Below are 21040 nucleotides of genomic sequence, written 5' to 3'. Positions count from 1 at the left end.
AAATCTCTGAGATTCTATCCAACATTTTTTATTGATGGGCATTCTAACCATCCCAGTGTTATCTCATTGCAGGCAACTGAAGAGTCCCTAGTCAATTCTGGGAAAGCGTGTAATTCTCAACATTATAATAGTACCATTTAGGGTTTTGCTCCTAGAGAGTGCTTCAGTAAGAACTTAATTTCCAATTATTCTCAAGACCTTTGCATAACTGCACCACCACACTCAGGCAACCATAAGGAAATATTTAGATCTCTTAGGGATATTCTAGGCATTCCATCTTTGTTTGAAAAGTTAAAAGTATAACTTTTAAAGATTAGACCTTTACTGGTTGTTCCAAAAGGCCTGTTCTAAACTGGGCAGAAGAGGATAGCTTACCCAGTGATGCGTGCCTTTTTTCTGGAACTTCAGTGCTCTGGAGTGATAAATTGCTGTCCTTCTCCAGGTTGGATGACTTTCTCAGAATTTCACTAGAGAAGAAAAAGCAAGAACTCTATAACTTCACTCACATTAATTTCAGTTAGTTACAGCAATGTATTATATGGTAGATTCCAGGGCTCTCCTAGGACTTTCAAATTTTTAATCTACTTTCTAGGATTTTAATGACAAAACTCACCTCACCATATACCAATGAATATATAAGGCCTCCTACAAGGTAAATTTTTACTCAGAGAAAATGGCCTAGATAAGGTTTAAAATACTTATTTTTTACTTCACTCTTATAGAAAGAAAAAAGGACTTTAGAGCTAAATACTGAAAATATTTATGATATATATCTTTTCTTTTAAAAAGATGGCGGATCCCAAATAGATGGTAGTCAAAGGGTGCTTCAGAGACTGAAATCAAGGTCTGCTTATTTGTCAACCACAAAAGAAAAAGAAGTTTTCTATGTTAAATTATAGATGGCATTTTGAAGACTGTCAAAGATGAATACTTGCAAGACCGATTCAAAGAAGAAGAAGACACATTTATTGAATATCTAGTCTGTGCTAAGCACTGTGGTTGGTGTCATTACAGGTGGCACCAGGTGTTAAAGAAATAATGATGTACTCAGGGTTTTAATTGTACTGAGTGTATCAAGGCTGTACTGATAGCATGTGGTGCCAGCAATCTCTGCACAACATGGTCACACCAGCTTTTGGAAGAAAATATTATTGGACCACTCCACAATTCAGTAACCCTCTTTTAAAAAAATTGCTTCCTGTTTAGTTTATTATTATTAAAATGGAAATAATCATATTTTCTTGAAAACTTGATATTCCTAAAGTAAGTGTCTAAAATAAATATATCTATTTCAAGAGTGAAATAAGTCCAGATGTCTGGAATGAATAATCTGAATTTTGTCTGATTGTTTATAAAAAGTTTACTTACGGTACATAAGAATGGATATAAAAAGATAACAGTGGAAAAGCAAGAAGTTCTGCTTGCTACTGTGGTTCGATTTGACTTCCCTTTTTAGAAACAAGATCTGAGTCCTGGTTCCAGGATACTTTATGATTTATAATTGGGAAAAAAAAAATGTTTTTTTCCCAGCGTGTCCTTTTAATAAAAATGATAAGAAGGGGTGATATTTGTTTCCATTCCCTAGTGTTCTTCCAATATTCTCTATAAAATGTACTGGTTGCTCTAGAAGTTCTGCATTCTTAATGTATATTTGAATTATTCATGACCATGACTGTATTCCCCTAAATCTTCTTACATTCCTTATGCTGACTATTTGGATGGGAAAACTGTTCAGATAAAAATAAGAAATGACCTGAACCTTTTTCCTGCTCTCAAACAGAAGTTTTAGAAAGTTTGAGAAAGTCAAGTTCACTCTTCTTTTTCTCGACATTTTTTTAGTTCAGCTTGAAATACTGTAAGAAACACTACTGAATATCAACACATTTTGAAATAAAGGGAAAAACTGCCTTCATAAAATTTTTAAGGAATAGGGACAGCAACAAAAACCAAAGGGAGAGTGACAAACATCAAAAAGAAGAAAGAAGGAGCAAGAGAAAACAGAGACTTGAAAAATAAATGGGAGTGGGGGAAAAACAAAAAAGAGGTGATGGGAAATTAAGGAAGTGTGAGCTTGGAGAAGCAAAAGCTGCATCAACTCTACAGGGGACACCTTGCCCATTTCCCACGTTCAGATAAGAGCCCGAAAATTATTCCTTCAAATATTCTTTCAATGCCAAAACAAGTTCATCCCCTTCCCAGCAAGCTGCTGGCTCAACAGGTTTGAACTTGCTCAACAGAAAATGGCTCTTCCAGACAAGGAACTCTGGAGGCCTCTTTTCTAACAGGACCCGTCCTTGACCAGGAAGTGCCCACAATTACACGGTTGCCTACAAGTCCCACGTTACAGGAGTGGGGAGGCGGTTCATCTCCTTTTAGGTGGTCCCGGCATGGCCTTTTGTCAGGGAGAGAGCATGGGATCTCACACGTGCTTTGCTGGTCATCTTCCTGCAAATTTTCCCCAGTGTTGCTTTGCATTTACAGTGTGTAGTGTCATGGCATGTGTCCTCTGCCACTGCTCAACGTAACTATTGTCTGTCAACTCTTAAAATGGAAACCACAAAATAAATGTGCAACATCAAGCATTGTGGGTAAAAAGATGAATTAAGGCTCTAAGTTGAAATACAGCTTACCTCCCCCAAGCAAAGGTAATTAGTTCTTTTTGACTCCCTATTAAATTACTAAAGGAGGACAGGAAGGTATCCAGTCTTACTGAATTAAGTGTAATCTCTGAGCTTTCTAATTAGCTTGACCATACTTATAGACAGAGAACTCTATGCTTCTTAGAGTGATGAATGAGAACCAGTATCTTTTCCATCATTTTACACAATTTAAGCATTTTGTACATACTTACTTTATATAAATTTTAAGTGTATTATGTTTGTCTGTGTACCTATTCCTACCACTTTTCCATTTTAGGCCGTGACATCTTTGGAAGTAGGCACCATGATGATGCTCTTTTTATTCAAAACACCTAGCACGGCACTGAACCATAAGATAGGATGGCTGATTAAATAAAAAGAGAGTGTTGCTGGGATGTAGAAGAAAGAACTTTGGAGCTGTTAGATATCTTTTGAATCCCAGCTCTGCCTCTTCCTAAAAAATTTCAGCCTCATCTGAAAATTACGAATGATACACCTATCTTGCAAGGCTGTTGTGAGTACTAGGTGAGATGTCCTTAACAAGTGCCTCTCTGGGCCCTGTCATCATAGGCACTCACCAATATTAACTGTCAAAGTGCCCACAAAGAAGATGGTACAAAGACATAGCCTTCACCATCGGTATGGAGCTGAACCCCATACTTATGTATCTATACTCCCCACATAATCTTACAATACTAGAAGCTTCAAGATCTCTGGACACCAAATGGACGCACCCTTATCATTCATAATCTGGAACCAGTGAGCACTGGCTGGTGAGGTGGGAAGAGGGAAAGTACCTTACCCAGAATTCTGTAACCCTTTCTTCATTTTATTATTTAATTTCTTTATCAGTTTACTCATAAGAGGAATTTTCCATTTGAAATAATGATCAATTTTCTCCTCAGACTGTAAAATGCTTGAGAAAAGTCTATTTACAGTGCACTGTGTTGGCAGATGGTAGGATGTTTAGCACATGGCAAGCACTGAATAATAGATAATAAAGAATATCACTTGGAAGAACTGACAGCTAAGGAAGCGTCTTTTTTTTTTTTTTTTTAAATAGCCTGCCCTGCTTCCACTGTTGCACACCTGGTTCTGCAAAGGTCCTTGGAAGAGGAAACACCAGAGGTGGCACCACAGACACAAACATATAATCAATCTTACACTTTATCCACCATATTCATCCATAAACTCACTAACATTTATTAAATTCCCACGATATGTAATATAATGGGCAAGTCAAATAAAAAAAACAGGGATCATAATACGTTAATGGTAATAGCTAAGTAAGGACATGCCTAGGGAATGATGACAACACATGACTGGGGGTGCTCAATTAGAGTGGTCATTTGTGTTTCTTACAGAGCGAGATCCTAGAATCATAACCTAATTCATGCCTCTTGCTACCTTAAAATCTTTTTCTTCATACTTTCACTAGACTCGTGGTTTTCAACTGGGGGCAATTTTGTGCTCCCTCCCCTGCTCCCAGGGGATATTTGACAATATCTGGAGAAATATTTAGTTGTCACAACTGGACGGGAGTGATGCTACTGGTATCTAGTGGGTAGAGGCCAGGGATGCTACTAAACATTCTACAGTGCACAGCACAACAAAGAATTATCTGATCCCAAGTAGCAATAATGCTGAGATTGAGAAACCCTGCACTAGGCTGTGACAGAGAAGTGGATTTATTCAATGATGACTCTTCCCTAATCCCACTCTCTAGGACCAACTCAGGAGATTTAAAAATCCTATTCAGGAACTCTGAATAGCTCTAAGAAAGTCTCAGAGAATCTCTCTCATACTAGATATCTCTGGGAGGTATATTAAGGCATTATACAATATTTGGATGCCCCTGAATCCAGCATGTAGGCTCACCTGAGTCCAGAGAATTCAACCTTCTGGGTGAGGCAAGAAAGCCTGAGTCAAATCTCCAAGTGGCCCATGGCATCACTTTACTGCCTTTTACTGGACCCAGCCACATGTACAGTACCACGGAGATGGCTAAGGGCCTGCCTCTAAGATGCTGAAGAGGTAGAGTCTGCTTCTATGGTATTTATAGTGCTCTACTTTGAAAAGAAATTTAATAAGGGAAACATCTTGGATTCAAAATGTTAAATTTAAGATACCAGGAGGGAAACTAGGCTCAGAGTAGTTTTACTTCTTCTCAGACATGTCTACCAACAGTTACATTGGGGAAATGTCACATTTATAGATATCATTGCAACGGTAGGATTTATGCACTTATATTGAATGTCTCTGTATTTCCTGTGAGTGGGAAAGACTACCTGTGTGGGCGGCATCCATGTGTGCCATGGTAATTCTGTCTTTAAAAGGAACTGCTTCCAGGAAAGACACATATGGCAAATCCTAAAAAGAAAATTCTGACATTCTTTTTTTGTCTTTAAGGATTAAACTTTTTATATTTTTTCCCTTTTTCCCCAGACTTACAATTATACGGTATGTAGTGACACCTGGAAAGAAGGCATGAAATCTGCTCCAGGCCCAGTTCTGATTCCAGCTTCAGATGACATTCATTACCGACTTTTAAGTACAAATAAGAATGTTGTAATGGCATTGAGGCCTCCTCAGTGATTTGATACGCTTGTCCTTCCTGACTCCCCCAAGAAGAAGTCATTTTAATTTTTTTCATTATTTTCTTCCATTTCATTCTGATGTTCATTCCTTCAGGGTCATCTATGCTTCAGATACAACCCCTGCCTGCCCATGTTCAACATACACCTCTCTTCTAGATAGCTCACTTACCAATCAACAATCTGTATCATTACGGTGTTAAGATTTAGAAATGCCTTCATATGTTGCTCTGTCCTAGGATTTTTTATACTCTTTGGAGGGACTTTGGAGATATAATGTATATCTGAGCTAATACATTTCTAAAGGCACCATGATGGGCAGATGAGGAAATGCCTTGGGGGTACAGGTGTATCAGAAGCACGTAGAATATAGAGGAGGAGATAACATCACAGTAGCTTTCAGATGACCCTGTACATATTATGTTCTACCTAGCCCTGACACGGGCAGATTAATATGGCAACACTACAAGGGAATTTGTCATTTTGCCATCACAGTCAGCAGCAAAGCTACCTGCCTATTCCTCTAAACTGACTCTACAAGGGCCGCCATTGATTTCTTTCCTTTATTAAGTTCTGAGATTCTTTTTTTATGGCCTATCTCAAATACACCTTCCTCTAGTCTGGTAACCACCACCCTATCTGTCCTTAATGATCTTACTCACACAGGTCTCTGGAGAACTCTTCTGATATCTCCCCACCCAAACCTCTCTCCACTCCAATAATATATCCAACAGTCAGATGCATATTCCTCAGGCAGAAACAATGTCTCAGGGTGTCTGTGTAACTATTCACCATTTGTTGTCTGACGTCCTGGGCACAGTGAGAACTAAACAAATATTCATCACATTTACCACGTCATAGATTAATTTACCTGTTTAGTAGTCTCTATCTCTCTCTCCCACTAGATTTTAAGTTTATATAGGGATATGCCTTAGTCATCTATGTATCCATAGTGAGTTGCATTGTCTCCAGCAGGTGGTACACATTCAATACATTCTAACTCAATGAATTAACAATTTTGCCTGTGTGGCAGTTAAGACTTCCTTCCACTTTGTTTTTGATAAATGAAATTTTAACCTTTATTTTTATATGAATACTCACTAAAATGGTTATTAGATGGTTAATAATTACTCTGAAATTAATACAGTGTGAGACTTATACATCTCACCTCATCTTTATAGTCAAATAAGGACACATAACTGTTTTACTTCCACTTCCCTTATATTCCCAATAATACCTTCAGGTCAGTTTCTAAACACATCCATATTTTTCAGTATTAAACAAAAGTCTTGGCACTTTAAAAATTTCCCTGAATAGAATCTGATTAGCTGTGTTTCAAGTTCTGTAGGAGCCATTCAATAGGAGCAGAGGTATGAATCTGGAAAACACAGGTCATGGATGAGTGTCGACATGACAGAGATAGGGAGTAAATCCATAGAGGCAATACCCCACAGGAGCTGCAGGAATGTTGAACTGCTTCTCCAAATAATGACCCTGTGAGCTCTGCAAGATGATCTTTGCCATTTGCCAGCTGTGTGAGCAATGGCACAGCCAGGGGTTCCCACTGTTCTGATGTATGCTTAGAGGCAGGGCAGGGAGGAAGGACCACAAGGGTATGTCCCATGATGCTGGATCATCCCTTGTGCATTAAGGGCCAAAAAATCATAAATGTAATCATTTCTTCTCTCAGACAGCTAGTTACAGTTGATGCTGAGTATAGTGTTGAATTTTTTTTTAAAGCACCTCATCCTGAAGCTAATGCTTAAGAAAAATATGAATTTAATAACAGAAGGTTGGTGCCAATGCAAAAACGCATGAAAAAACTTGGCGACTGGCCAGCAAGTAGTGACTGAGTGTTTCAAAATAAACATGGTGGGCCTTTTTTTTTTTTTTTTTTGTGGCACGCGGGCTTCTCACTGTTGCGGCCTCTCCCATTGCGGAGCACAGTCTCCGGATGCGCAGGCTCAGCGGCCATGGCTCACGGTCCCAGCCGCTCCTCGGCATGTGGGATCTTCCCAGACCGGGGTACGAACCCGTGTCCCCTGCATCGGCAGGCGGACTCTCAACCACTGCGCCACCAGGGAAGCCCCAGGTGGGCCTCTTTTGATGAAGCCAAAGACGGCATTTTTTTTTTCCCTGACTGTTTTGTTCCTTAATGAGGCTATGCTGGTGAATCTTTCTTCACCGAAGGGAAGTAATTTAGTGCAATGGCTTACTTAGCATGGAACGGCTTACCTAGTAACCATGCCCCAGTTTCACTGCATGGCTATAAAGCATAAAAGTTAATAGCATGGTGGGGAATATCATTAATGCAATTTTATTATTGTACATCATTTTCCAAATTAAGTTCCAATTACTTGGTAGTTTAGAGAAAATACTGAATATACAGCAATATAGAGCTTGAGCTCAATAAAATACCTGGAGATTGGAATAAAACTGAAAACAAAGAGACATGATCAGCTATCTGGAGAATAACCGACAGAGGGCAAAATAAACCTGGACTTTAATCCTGGTTCCAAAACCAACTCAATGGCTCATCTCAGGGGACTCCATGGATTTGGTTCTCTATTATATTACATAGAAAAATACTTCTTTGAGCAGAGGTATATTTATGGACTTCTTAGATTTTGTTAACTATTTCCCTCATTGTTACTTAGTTCTTCATGGAAAAAAAAAAAAGATACAAAGATGAGAGCCCCAGCTGAAGCTGTAATCCAATTTGTAAATAATGGACATTAATTTTCCCCATATCTTCTCTATCACTTGGCTCACGAAATGTCCATCTCAAGTACAACTTTTCCATGAAGATTTACCTGATTATGTCAGCTGAAAGCTCTCTTTCTACCTTAAGTATGGAGGTGTCTTGCTTCAGCATCCTTCTGGCACTCTTCATTGCACTATCTCCTACTATCGTTGATTTAATATTTACCTTATCCTGCTAGAACATAGGCATAAACCTTGCCTAATTCATCACTCACATAGGGACATAGAGACCATCTATGAAGTGGCTGAATGAATAAAATATTCATTCACTTTATCTCTACAGTGATTACACAAGGGGGCATAGGCTCTAGTCAGCTTTGGGTCTCCTTGCAGAGATACACAACTCAACTAGTTGCTAGCTGAGGTAATGCTTGTATATGTCTAGAATATATTAGTCTCATAGAAAATATGTCATGTCATTTCCCTGCTTAAAAATTTCCAGTGGCTTCTCATTATACTGAAAACAAAAGACAAATCCTTTCCCTTTGCTTACCTGTTTGGTTCTTCAGGCTCTTTGTCTCATGGTTTTTATTGTTTCACCATATCCCCTACCGCTTTCATTATCCCTCACTATGTTCTAGTCATATTAGCCGACTTTCTGCTCCTCTAAATGATCAGGTTTGTCCCCACTTCAGGATCACTGACTATTTCTCTGCCTGGAATTTTATCTTCTAGATGTTCACATGCTGGTGCTGGTTTTTCCCTGTCCTTGTTGGTCTCTACCCGAATGTCACCTTCTAGCAGAGGCCCTTCTTTTGCTACCCTATTAAATTCCCACCTTTCAGTTTCTACCTCTTAACCTGCTCTATTTTCTTGCTAGTACATTTATTATTATCAGTAATTATGCTATTTATTTTATTGCTTTTTTGCTTACTTTTCCATTAGAATGCAAGTAACAAAATGGTATGTAACAGAATGCAAGTAACAAAATGGTAGAATGCAAGTAACAAAATGGTAGAGAATTTGTTTGGTTCACAAAACCAATGTGAATTAGCAACCCAATAACTGGGTGTCTCAAGTCATTTCCCAGGACAATTCTTGACATGTTGATATTTTATGCTAAGCAGCTTGTAGTTAGTAACTCTCTTAAAGTATCTCCCATATTATCTGATGATCAAAATCACGAAGATAATATTAAAGGAGAAATGGTGCTACATGTCAAGGAATTTAAATTAAAATTTTGGAACCAAATATCTCTGATTATAGATAAATATAATCTTTTCTTGCGAGACACTTAAAAAAATCTCTACCAGGATAATCTCATGGTCAATTCAGATTACAATGTTTTTCTCAGTTCTACAGACAGTTGGGCTCTTGGGTGTCTCTTTAGGTTTAAAATCTCAGGATGGAAAACTGAGGTTGTAAGTGGTCTAGATTCCCTAACTTTATTCTTCAGTTTCTTCTCACACCATACACATTAACTTCATTTAAAGATTGCTGTTTAGTTAAGAATACTTTCAACTTTATTACTTTGATTTCTAGACCCTTAATTTCCTTATTTACATTTCCTGGTTTCTGTTATATCTAGAAGTTCCACATAGAGCTAGATAAATATGTTATTCTTCCAGGAGATAATATCCCTGACATCGCCCTATATCTTATGCCTGTGATCGAGTCTTAGGGCAATGTCACTGACAATTTGAGGTAGGATAGAGAATCTCTGAGGGAAGTTAAGAAGGACTGCCTTGCCAACCCAGGTTTTTTTTTTTGTTTTTCTTTTTTTTGATTTTTGTTGGAGTATAGTTGATTTACAATGTTGTGTTAGTTTCAGGTGTACAGCAAAGTGAATCAGTTATACATACACGTATATCCACCCTTTTTTTTTTCTTTTAAGATTCTTTTCCCCTATAGACCATCACAGAGTATTGAGTAGGGTCCCCTGTGATATACAGTAGCTCCTTAATAGTTATCTATTTTATGTGTATAGCAGTGTGTATATGTCCGTCCCAATTTCCCAATTTATCCCCACCCCCATCCTCCGGTAACCGTAAGTAGTTTTTTTTTTTTTTTTTTTTTTTTTCCCCAGAAGACCATAGATAGATTTGTACTGTCAGTGGTTGTAAAGTGTTGAGAATGGACTGCTTTCTTTAGATAAGGAGATTTCTTAAATCTGTACTCAGAGTTAAGACAATTGTATTTTCTTTGTGTTTTGAGGCATAGCTTTTCTAGACCTATAATGTCCATCTTTTGGAGGCTATTTTATAGGCTGAGCCTATCTATATTTGGAATATTCTGAAAAATAGTCACATTAAAAGTTCTAATTAGTTCAGAAGGGATCTTCCAAACCACCTAGGATATTCTCACTAAACTTTTACAATAAATACTTGTTTAGCCATCTACTCGATGTACAGTGCTGTGCTAGATCCTGGAAAGGTCTGGTTTTTTTTCTAACATGTTCTGATTTCATGATTCTTATCCTTGATTTCTGGTTACAGTACCTTACTTGTATTGGATGCTTTTACTTTTTAAACTGAGGTATGGTTTACATACGATAAAATGCGTAGGTCAAGGTGTGTAGCTCATTGAATTTTTGCCTATGTTTACACTTATGAAACCACTACCCAGTTTGAGATACAGAACATTTCTTTTTTTCTTTTTCTTTTTTTTTTTTTTTATGATGGCCATTCTGACTGGCATGAGATGATATCTCACTGTAGTTTTTTTTTTTTTTTTAAACATCTTTATTGGAGTATAATTGCTTTACAATGGTATGTTAGTTTCAGCTTCACAACAAAATGAATCAGTTATATATATACATATGTTCCCATATCTCTTCCCTCTTGCGTCTCCCTCCCTCCCACCCTCCCTATCCCACCCCTCCAGGCGGTCACAAAGCACCGAGCTGATCTCCCTGTGCTATGCGGCTGCTTCCCACTAGCTATCTACCTTACGTTTGGTAGTGTATATATGTCCATGCCTCTTTATCGCTTTGTCACCGTTTACCCTTCCACCTCCCCATAGCCTCAAGTCCATTCTCTAGTAAGTCTGTGTCTTTATTCCTGTTTCACCCCTAGGTTTTTCATGATTTTTTTTTCTTCTTAAATTCCATATATATGTGTTAGCATACGGTATTTGTCTCTCTCTTTCTGACTTACTTCACTCTGTATGACAGACTCTAGGTCTATCCACCTCATTACAAATAGCTCAATTTCGTCTCTTTTTATGGCTGAGTAATATTCCATTGTATATATGTGCCACATCTTCTTTATCCATTCATCTGATGATGGACACTTAGGTTGTTTCCATCTCTGGGCTATTGTAAATAGAGCTGCAATGAACATTTTGGTACATGACTCTTTTTGAATTATGGTTTTCTCAGGGTATATGCCCAGTAGTGGGATTGCTGGGTCATATGGTAGTTCTATTTGTAGCTTTTTAAGGAACCTCCATACTGTTCTCCACAGTGGCTGTATCAATTTACATTCCCACCAAGAGTGTAAGAGGGTTCCCTTTTCTCCACACCCTCTCCAGCATTTATTGTTTCTAGATTTTTTGATGATGGCCATTCTGACTGGTGTGAGATGATATCTCACTGTAGTTTTGATTTTCTCTAATGATTAGTGATGTTGAGCATTCTTTCATGTGTTTGTTGGCACTCTGTATATCTTCTTTGGAGAAATGTCTGTTTAGGTCTTCTGCCCATTTTTGGATTGGGTTGTTTGTTTTTTTGTTATTAAGCTGCATGAGCTGCTTATAAATTTTGGAGATTAATCCTTTGTCAGTTGCTTCATTTGCAAATATTTTCTCCCATTCTGAGGGTTGTCTTTTGGTCTTCTTTATGGTTTCCTTTTCTGCGCAAAAGCTTTTAAGTTTCATTAGGCCCCATTTGTTTACTTTTGTTTTTATTTCCATTTCTCTAGGAGGTGGGTCAAAAAGGACCTTGCTGTGATTTATGTCATAGAGTGTTCTGCCTATGTTTTCCTCTAAGAGTTTGATAGTTTCTGGCCTTACATTTAGGTCTTTAATCCATTTTGAGCTTATTTTTGTGTATGGTGTTAGGGAGTGATCTAATCTCATACTTTTACATGTAGCTGTCCAGTTTTCCCAGCACCACTTATTGAAGAGGCTGTCCTTTCTCCACTGTACATTTCTGCTTCCTTTGTCAAAGATAAGGTGACCATATGTGCATGGGTTTATCTCTGGGCTTTCTATCCTGTTCCATTGATCTATATTTCTGTTTTTGTGCCAGTACCATACTGTCTTGATTACTATAGCTTTGTAGTATAGTCTGAAGTCAGGAAGCCTGATTCCTCCAGCTCCATTTTTCGTTCTCAAGATTGCTTTGGCTATTCGGGGTCTTTTGTGTTTCCATACAAATTGTGAATTTTTTTGTTCTAGTTCTGTGAAAAATGCCAGTGGTAGTTTCATAGGGATTGCATTGAATCTGTAGATTGCTTTGGGTAGTATAGTCATTTTCACAATGTTGATTCTTCCAATCCAAGAACATGGTATATCTCTCCATCTATTTGTATCATCTTTAATTTCTTTCATCAGTGTCTTATAATTTTCTGCATACAGGTCTTTTGTCTCCTTAGGTAGGTTTATTCCTAGGTATTTTATTCTTTTTGTTGCAATGGTAAATGGGAGTGTTTTCTTGATTTCACTTTCAGATTTTTCATCCTTAGTGTATAGGAATGCCAGAGATTTCTGTGCATTAATTTTGTATCCTGCTACTTTACCAAATTCATTGATTAGCTCTAGTAGTTTTCTGGTAGTATCTTTAGGACTCTCTATGTATAGTATCATGTCATCTGCAAACAGTGACAGCTTTACTACTTCTTTTCCGATTTGGATTCCTTTTATTTCCTTTTCTTCTCTGATTGCTGTGGCTAAAACTTCCAAAACTATGTTGAATAAGAGTGGTGAGAGTGGGCAACCTTGTCTTGTTCCTGATCTTAGTGGAAATGCTTTCAGTTTTTCACCATTGAGGATGATGTTGGCTGTGGGCTTGTCATATATGGCCTTTATTATGTTGAGGAAAGTTTCCTCTATGCCTACTTTCTGCAGGGTTTTTATCATAAATGGGTGTTGAATTTTGTCAAAAGCTTTTTCTGCATCTATTGAGATGATCATATGGTTTTTCTCCTTCAATTTGTTAATATGGTGTATCACGTTGATTGATTTGCGTATATTGAAGAATCCTTGCATTCCTGGAATAAACCCCACTTGATCATGGTGTATGATCCGTTTAATGTGCTGTTGGATTCTGTTTGCTAGTATTTTGTTGAGGATCTTTGCATCTATGTTCATCAGTGATATTGGCCTGTAGTTTTCTTTCTTTGTGACATCCTTGTCTGGTTTTGGTATCAGGGTGATGGTGGCCTCGTAGAATGAGTTTGGGAGTGTTCCTCCCTCTGCTATATTTTGGAAGAGTCTGAGAAGGATAGGTGATAGCTCTTCTCTAAATGTTTGATAGAATTCGCCTGTGAAGCCATCTGGTCCTGGGCTTTTGCTTGTTGGAAGATTTTTAATCACAGTTTCAATTTCAGTGCTTGTGATTGGTCTACTCATATTTTCTATTTCTTCCTGATTCAGTCTTGGCAGGTTGTGCCTTTCTAAGAATTTGTCCATTTCTTCCAGGTTGTCCATTTTATTGGCATAGAGTTGCTTGTAGTAATCTCTCATGATCTTTTGTATTTCTGCAGTGTCAGTTGTTACTTCTCCTTTTTCATTTCTAATTCTATTGATTTGAGTCTTCTCCCTTTTTTTCTTGATGAGTCTGGCTAATGGTTTATCAATTTTGTTTATCCTTTCAAAGAACCAGCTTTTAGTTTTATTGATCTTTGCTATCGTTTCCTTCATTTGTTTTTCATTTATTTCTGATCTGATTTTTGTGATTTCTTTCCTCCTGCTAACTTTGGGGTTTTTTTGTTCTTCTTTCTCTAATTGCTTTAGGTGCAAGGTTAGGTTGTTTATTCGAGATGTTTCCTGTTTCTTAAGGTAAGATTGTATTGCTATAAACTTCCCTCTTAGACTGCTTTTGCTGCATCCCATAGATTTTGAGTCGTCGTGTCTCCATTGTCATTTGTTTCTAGGTATTTTTTGATTTCCTCTTTGATTTCTTCAGTGATCACTTCGTTATTAAGTAGTGTATTGTTTAGCCTCCATGTGTTTGTATTTTTTACAGATCTTCTCCTGTAATTGATATCGAGTCTCATAGCGTTGTGGTCGGAAAAGATACTTGATACAATTTCAATTTTCTTAAATTTACCAAGGCTTGATTTGTGACCCAAGATATGATCTATCCTGGAGAATGTTCCATGAGCACTTGAGAAAAATGTGTATTCTGTTGTTTTTGGATGGAATGTCCTATAAATATCAATTAACTCCATCTCATTTAATGTATCATTAAAGCTTGTGTTTCCTTATTTATTTTCATTTTGGATGATCTGTCCATTGGTGAAAGTGGGGTGTTAAAGTCCCCTACTATGAATGTGTTACTGTCGATTTCCCCTTTTATGGTTGTCAGTATTTGCCTTATGTATTGAGGTGCACCTATGTTGGGTGCATAAATATTTACAATTGTTATATCTTCCTCTTGGATCGATCCCTTGATCATTATGTAGTGTCCTTCTTTGTCTCTTCTAATAGTCTTTGTTTTAAAGTCTATTTTGTCTGATATGAGAATTGCTACTCCAGCTTTCTTTTGGTTTCCATTTGCATGAAATACCTTTTTCCATCCCCTTACTTTCAGTCTGTATGTGTCTCTAGGTCTGAAGTGGGTCTCTTGTAGACAGCAAATATATGGGTCTCGTTTTTGTATCCATTCAGCCAATCTGTGTCTTTTGGTTGGAGCATTTAGTCCATTTACATTTAAGATAATTATTGATATGTGTGTTCCCATTCCCATTTTCTTAATTGTTTTGGGTTTGTTATTGTAGGTCTTTTCCTTCTTTTGTGTTTCTTGCCTAGAGAAGTTCCTTTAGCAGTTGTTGTAGAGCTGGTTTGGTGGTGCTGAACTCTCTCAGCTTTTGCTTGTCTGTAAAGGTTTTAATTTCTCCATCAAATCTGAATGAGATCCTTGCTGGGTAGAGTAATCTTGGTTGCAGGTTTTTCTCCTTCAACACTTTCAATATGTCCTGCCACTCCCTTCTGGCTTGCAGAGTTTCTGCTGAAAGATCAGCTGTTAACCTTATGGGGATTCCCTTGTGTGTTATTTTTCCCTTGCTGCTTTTAATATGTTTTCTTTGTATTTAATTTTTGACAGTTTGATTAATATGTGTCTTGGCGTATTTCTCCTTGGATTTATCCTGTATGGGACTCTCTGTGCTTCCTGGACTTGATTAACTATTTCCTTTCCCATATTAGGGAAGTTTTCAACTATAATCTCTTCAAATATTTTCTCAGTCCCTTTTTTTTTCTCTTCTTCTTCTGGAACCCCTATAATTCGAATGTTGGTGCGTTTAATGTTGTCCCAGAGGTCTCTGAGACTGTCCTCAGTTCTTTTCATTCTTTTTTCTTTATTCTGCTCTGCAGTAGTTATTTCCACTATTTTATCTTCCAGGTCACTTATCCGTTCTTCTGCCTCAGTTATTCTGCTATTGATCCCATCTAGAGAACTTGTAGTTGCATTTATTGTGTTGTTCATCGTTGCTTGTTTCATCTTTAGTTCTTCTAGATCCTTGTTAACTGATTCTTGCATTTTGTCCATTCTATTGTCCACTCTATCTCCAAGATTTCGGATCAACCTTACTATCATTATTCTGAATTCTTTTTCAGGTAGACTGCCTATTTCCTCTTCATTTGTTAGGTCTGGTGGGTTTTTATCTTGCTCCTTCATCTGCTGTGTGTTTTTCTGTCTTTTCATTTGCTTATCTTACTGTGTTTGGGGTCTCCTTTTTTGCAGGCTGAAGGTTCATAGTTCCTGTTGTTTTTTGTGTCTGTCCCCAGTGGCTAAGGTTGGTTCAGTGGGTTGTGTAGGCTTCCTGGTGGAGGGTACTAGTGCCTGTGTTCTGGTGGATGAGGCTGGATCTTGTCTTTCTGGTGGGCAGGTCCACGTCTGGTGGTGTGTTTTGGGGTGTCTGTAGACTTATTATGATTTTGGGCAGCTTCTCTGCTAATGGGTGGGGTTGTGTTCCTGTCTTGCTAGTTGTTTGGCATAGGATGTCCAGCACTGTAGCTTGCTGGTGGTTGAGTGAAGCTGGGTGCTGGCGTTGAGATGGAGATCTCTCGGAGATTTTTGCTGTTTGATACTATGTGCAGCTGGGAGGCCTCTTGTGGACCAGTGTCCTGAAGTTGGCTCTCCCACCTCAGAGGCACAGCACTGACTCCTGGCTGCAGCACCAAGAGCCTTTCATCCACAGGGCTCCTTAATTTGGGATGATTCGTTGTCTATTCAGGTATTCCACAGATGCAGGGTATATCAAGTTGATTGTGGAGCTATAATCCGCTGCTTCTGAGGCTGCTGGGAGAGATTTCCCTTTCTCTTCTTTGTTCTCACAGTTCCCAGGGGCTCAGCTTTGGATTTGGCCCCGCCTGTGCGTGTAGGTCGCCGGAGGGCGTCTGTTCTTTGCTCAGACAGGACGGGGTTAAAGGAGCCGCTGATTCGGAGGCTCTGGCTCACTCAGGCTGGGGGGTAGGGAGGGTCACCGAGTGTGGGGTGGGCCTGCGGGCGGCAGAGGCCGGCGTGACGTTGCAGCCTGAGGCGCGCCGTGCGTTCTCCCAGGGGAGTTGTCCCTGGATCCCGGGACCCTGGCAGTGGCGGGCTGCACAGGCTCCCCGTAAGGGCGTGTGGCTAGTGACCTGTGTTCGCACACAGGCCTCCTGGTGGCAGCAGCAGCAGCCTTAGCGTCTCATGTCTGTCTCTGGGCTCCGCACTTTTAGCCGCGGCTCGCGCCCGTCCCTGGAGCTCTCTCAAGCAGCGTTCTTAATCCCCTCTCCTCGTGCACCAGGAAACAAAGAGGGACGTAAAAGTCTCTTGCCTCTTCGGCAGGTCCAGACTTTTCCCCGGACTCTCTCCCGGCTAGCCGCGGTGCACTAACGCCCTGCAGGCTGTGTTCACGCCGCCAACCTCAGTCCTCTCCCGGCGCTCCGACAAAAGCCGGAGCCTCAGCTCCCAGTCCCGCCCGCCCCGGCGGGCGAGCAGACAAGCCTCTCGGCTGGTGAGTTCCGGTCGGCCCGATCCTCTGCGCTGGAATCTGTCCGCTTTGCCCTCCGCACCCCTGCTGCTGTGCTCTTCTCCACGGCTCCCAAGCTCCCCCACTCCGCCTCCCGAAGTCTCCACCAGCGAAGGGTCTTCCTAGTGTGTGGACACTTTTCCTCCTTCACAGCTCTCTCCCGCTGGTGCAGGACCTGTCCCTATCCTTTTGTCTCTGTTTAGTTTTTTCTTTTGCCCTAACCAGGTACGTGGGGGGTTCCTTGCCTTTTGGGAGGTCTGAGGTCTTCTGCCAGCGTTCAGTAGGTGCTCCGTAGGAGTTGTTCCACGCGTAGATGTATTTCTGGTGTATCTGTGGGGAGGAAGGTGATCTCCGCGTCTTACTCTTCCGCCATCTTCCCGGAAGTCCTCCGTAAGTAGTTTTAAAAGGCAAAATTTGAGTAATTCATCAAAGTAGATTATGCTTAATCCTACATAAAAATGGTAATTCCAGTTTGTACCCACCTCATTCATTCATATTTAGATCATCACATTTGTAGATAGAGAAAATAAAGTTGTATACCTAACCTAGGAAGGCTTCCTGGAGATCTCATAAGGAAACAAGGTCTGATCTCTCACAACAACTGAACACACTTGGAAGTGTCCCTACCTGTCTTTAAATTGTGCATCGTCAATTCCTTGCCTACGAAGCAGATCCTGTGGCCCATAGGGTGTGTCTTTGCATTTAGAGTCTGTGTCACAGAGTAGGGTTTGCAGCAATGGGAAGAAGCCAGTACTAGGAAGGTTTCGAGGTGCAAGGTAACCTAAAAGTTAAAAACAAACAAACAAACAATAATTAGATCACTGTGATGTTTGCCTGGGAAGGGAAAGGAGTGCAGTTTTGTGAAATTATCTTCTGCATTATGACTGTTTGGGTCCCCCATGTATCAAAAGACTTTAAAATGCTTGTTGCCCCAAAAACTTCTCTTTCTGGGATTTACTCTAAGGAAGTAGCTGCAAGAATGTTTTCCAGAGTGTTTTAAAAATAAATCACAGTGTACCCATATAATAAAACACAAGGCAGCCAATAAAAATGTTGTCAAATAATATGGAAAATATTTGTAATACACTGCTTATTAAAAAGAGGAGATCAGAAAACAGTATGACCAGAATAGCCATAATTGTAAAAAATATATATAAATATATGTGGTATATTAAAAAATCTGGAGTGGGACTTCCCTGGCAGTCCAGTGGTTAAGAGTCCACACTTCCACTGCAGGGGTCTTGGGTTCGATCTCTTGTCAGGGAACTAAAATCCCACATGCCGCATGGCATGGCCAAGTAAACAATAAATTAATTAAAAAAATAAAAAACCTGGAGGAATTTTTTTCCTTGGTGGTTATTTCAAATGACTTTGTTTACTTTCATTTGACTGTATATTAACTATTTTCTCCAACAATGTACATGTCCTCTTTTGTAATCAAAGTCATTATAAATGCAGCCAATCTTCCAAATATAGGAAATATTTTTGGTGTCCTCAAAATTTAACATAATAGCTAAATTAATTATCCTGGACACACAACATTTTCTTCCTATTTAAAAACCAATAATAATGGTATGAATTAATATGCAGATTTTCCCCAATATTAAAGCCACAAGTATTGTAACAGTTAATGGTTTTGTAACCTTTACTTTAACATTTGCTTTGTAAAATATGATGATGGCACACACATGAGTCAAGATAAAAGGCAATGAACATTGTGGTACATGACTCTTTTTGGATTTTGGTTTTCTCAGGGTATATGCCCAGTAGTGGGATTGCTGGGTCATATGGTAGTTCTATTTGTAGTTTTTTAAGGAACCTCCATACTGTTCTCCATAGTGGCTGTACCAGTGGCACATATATACAATGGAATATTACTCAGCCATAAAAAGAAAAGAAATTGAGCTATTTGTAATGAGGTGGATAGACCTAGAGTCTGTCGTACAGAGTGAAGTAAGTCAGAAAGAGAAAGACAAATACTGTATGCTAACACATATATATGGAATTTAAGAGAAAAAAAATGTCACGAAGAACCTAGGGGTAAGGCAGGAATAAAGACACAGACCTACTAGAGAATGGACTTGAGGATATGGGGAGGGGGAAGGGTAAGCTGTGACAAAGCGAAAGAGAGGCATGGACATATATACCCTACCAAATGTAAGGTAGATAGCTAGTGGGAAGCAGCTGCATAGCACAGGGAGATCAGCTCGGTGCTTTGTGACCGCCTGGAGGGGTGGGATAGGGAGGGTGGGAGGGAGGGAGACGCAAGAGGGAAGAGATATGGGAACATATGTATAACTGATTCACTTTGTTATAAAGCAGAAACTAACACATCATTGTAAAGCAATTATACTCCAATAAAGATGTAAAAAAAAAAAAAAGATAAAAGGCAAGCTGTGAATTACAAATCTTTTCACAATTAGGTTTGATTCTAAAACACTAGCTTCCTCCCTTCGGGGAATACAGAGACAATGAACTTTCAAAAAAGGCAGGTTTACCTCCCAGGAGCCTGTGCAGCCCACAACTGCCAGGGTCCTGTGATCCAGGGACAACTTCCCCCAGAGAACACACGCGCGCCTCAGGCTGTTGCAACGTCGCCCCGGCCTCTGCCACCACAGGCTCACCCCGCACTCCGTGCCCCCTCCCTCCCCCTGGCCTGAGTGAGCCAGAGCCCCCGAATCAGCTGCTCCTTTAACCCCATCCTGTCTGAGCAAAGAACAGACGCCCTCAAGTGACATACATGCAGACGCGGGGCCAAATCCAAAGCTAAACCGTGGGAGCTGTGCGAACAAACAAGAGAAAGGGAAATCTCTCCCAGCAGCCTCAGGAGCAGTGGATTAAATCTCCACTATCAACGTGATGTACCCTGCATCTGTGGAATACCTGAACAGACAACGAATCAGCCCAAATTGAGGAGATGGACTTTGAGAGCAATGATATATATATATTTTTCTCTTTTTCTCTTTTTGTGAGTGTGTATGTGTATGTTTCTGGGTGTGATTTTGTCTGTATAGCTTTGCTTTTGCCATTTGTCCTAGGGTAATGTCTGTCTGTTTTTTGTTTTTTTGTTTTTTGTAGTACAGTTTTTAGTGCTTGTTATCATTGGTGGATTTGTTTTTTGGTTTCAGTGCTCTCTTCTTTCTTTCTTCCTTTTTTTTCTCCCTTTTGTCATGAGCCGTGTGGATGACAGGCTCTTGGTGCTCCAGCCAGGAGTCAGTGTTGTGCCTCTGAGATGGGAGAGCCAAGTTCAGGACACTGGTCTACAAGAGACCTCCCAGATCCACATAATATCAAACAGCAAATATCTCCCAGAGATCTCCATCTCAAAGCCAAGACCCAGCTCCACTCAACGACCAGCAAGCTACAGTGCTGGACACCCTATGCCAAACAACTAGCAAGGCAGGACCACAAACCACCCATTAGCAGAGAGGCTGCCTAAAATCATAATAAGGCCACAGACACCCCAAAACACACAACCAGACGTGAACCTGCCCACCAGAAAGACAAGATCCAGCCTCATCCACCAGAACACAGGCATTAGTCCCCTCCACCAGGAAGCCTACACAACTCACTGAACCAACCTTAGCCACTGGGGGCAGACACCAAAAACAACAGGAACTATGAACCTTCAGCCTGCAAAATGGAGACTCCAAACACAGTAACTTAAGCAAACTGAGAAGACAGAGAAACACACAGCAGATGAAGCAGTAAGATAAAAACCTAGACCTAACAAATGAAGAAGAAATAGGCAGTCTACCTGAAAAAGAATTCAGAATAATGATAGTAAAGTTGATCCAAAATCTTGGAAATAGAATGGAGAAAATACAAGAAACATTTAACAAGGACCTAGAAGAACTAAAGAGAAACCAAACAGTGATGAACAACATAATAAATGCAATTACAAGTTCTCTAGATGGGATCAATAGCA

The 21040-nt window shown here is 39.7% G+C and overlaps 1 protein-coding gene across 1 annotated transcript in view; it reads right to left on the bottom strand.

Annotated features, from left to right (window-relative positions):
• The window catches only part of ABCA12 (ATP binding cassette subfamily A member 12), a 187700-nt gene that overhangs the window by 110782 nt on the left and 55878 nt on the right, over positions 1-21040 (bottom strand). Inside the window, exons 3-4 of the mRNA XM_060152174.1 lie at positions 17740-17893; positions 376-467 (exon numbers count right to left, since the gene is read on the bottom strand). Coding sequence (XP_060008157.1) covers positions 376-467; positions 17740-17893 — 246 coding nt within the window. The remainder of the gene's footprint in view (positions 1-375; positions 468-17739; positions 17894-21040) is intronic.

The sequence above is a fragment of the Lagenorhynchus albirostris genome, chromosome 6 (assembly GCF_949774975.1).
Source record: "Lagenorhynchus albirostris chromosome 6, mLagAlb1.1, whole genome shotgun sequence".
Taxonomy (NCBI): Eukaryota; Metazoa; Chordata; class Mammalia; order Artiodactyla; family Delphinidae; genus Lagenorhynchus; species Lagenorhynchus albirostris.
The sequence above is the reverse complement of the archived record's forward strand: the minus strand, read 5'-3'. Positions and strand labels throughout refer to the sequence as shown.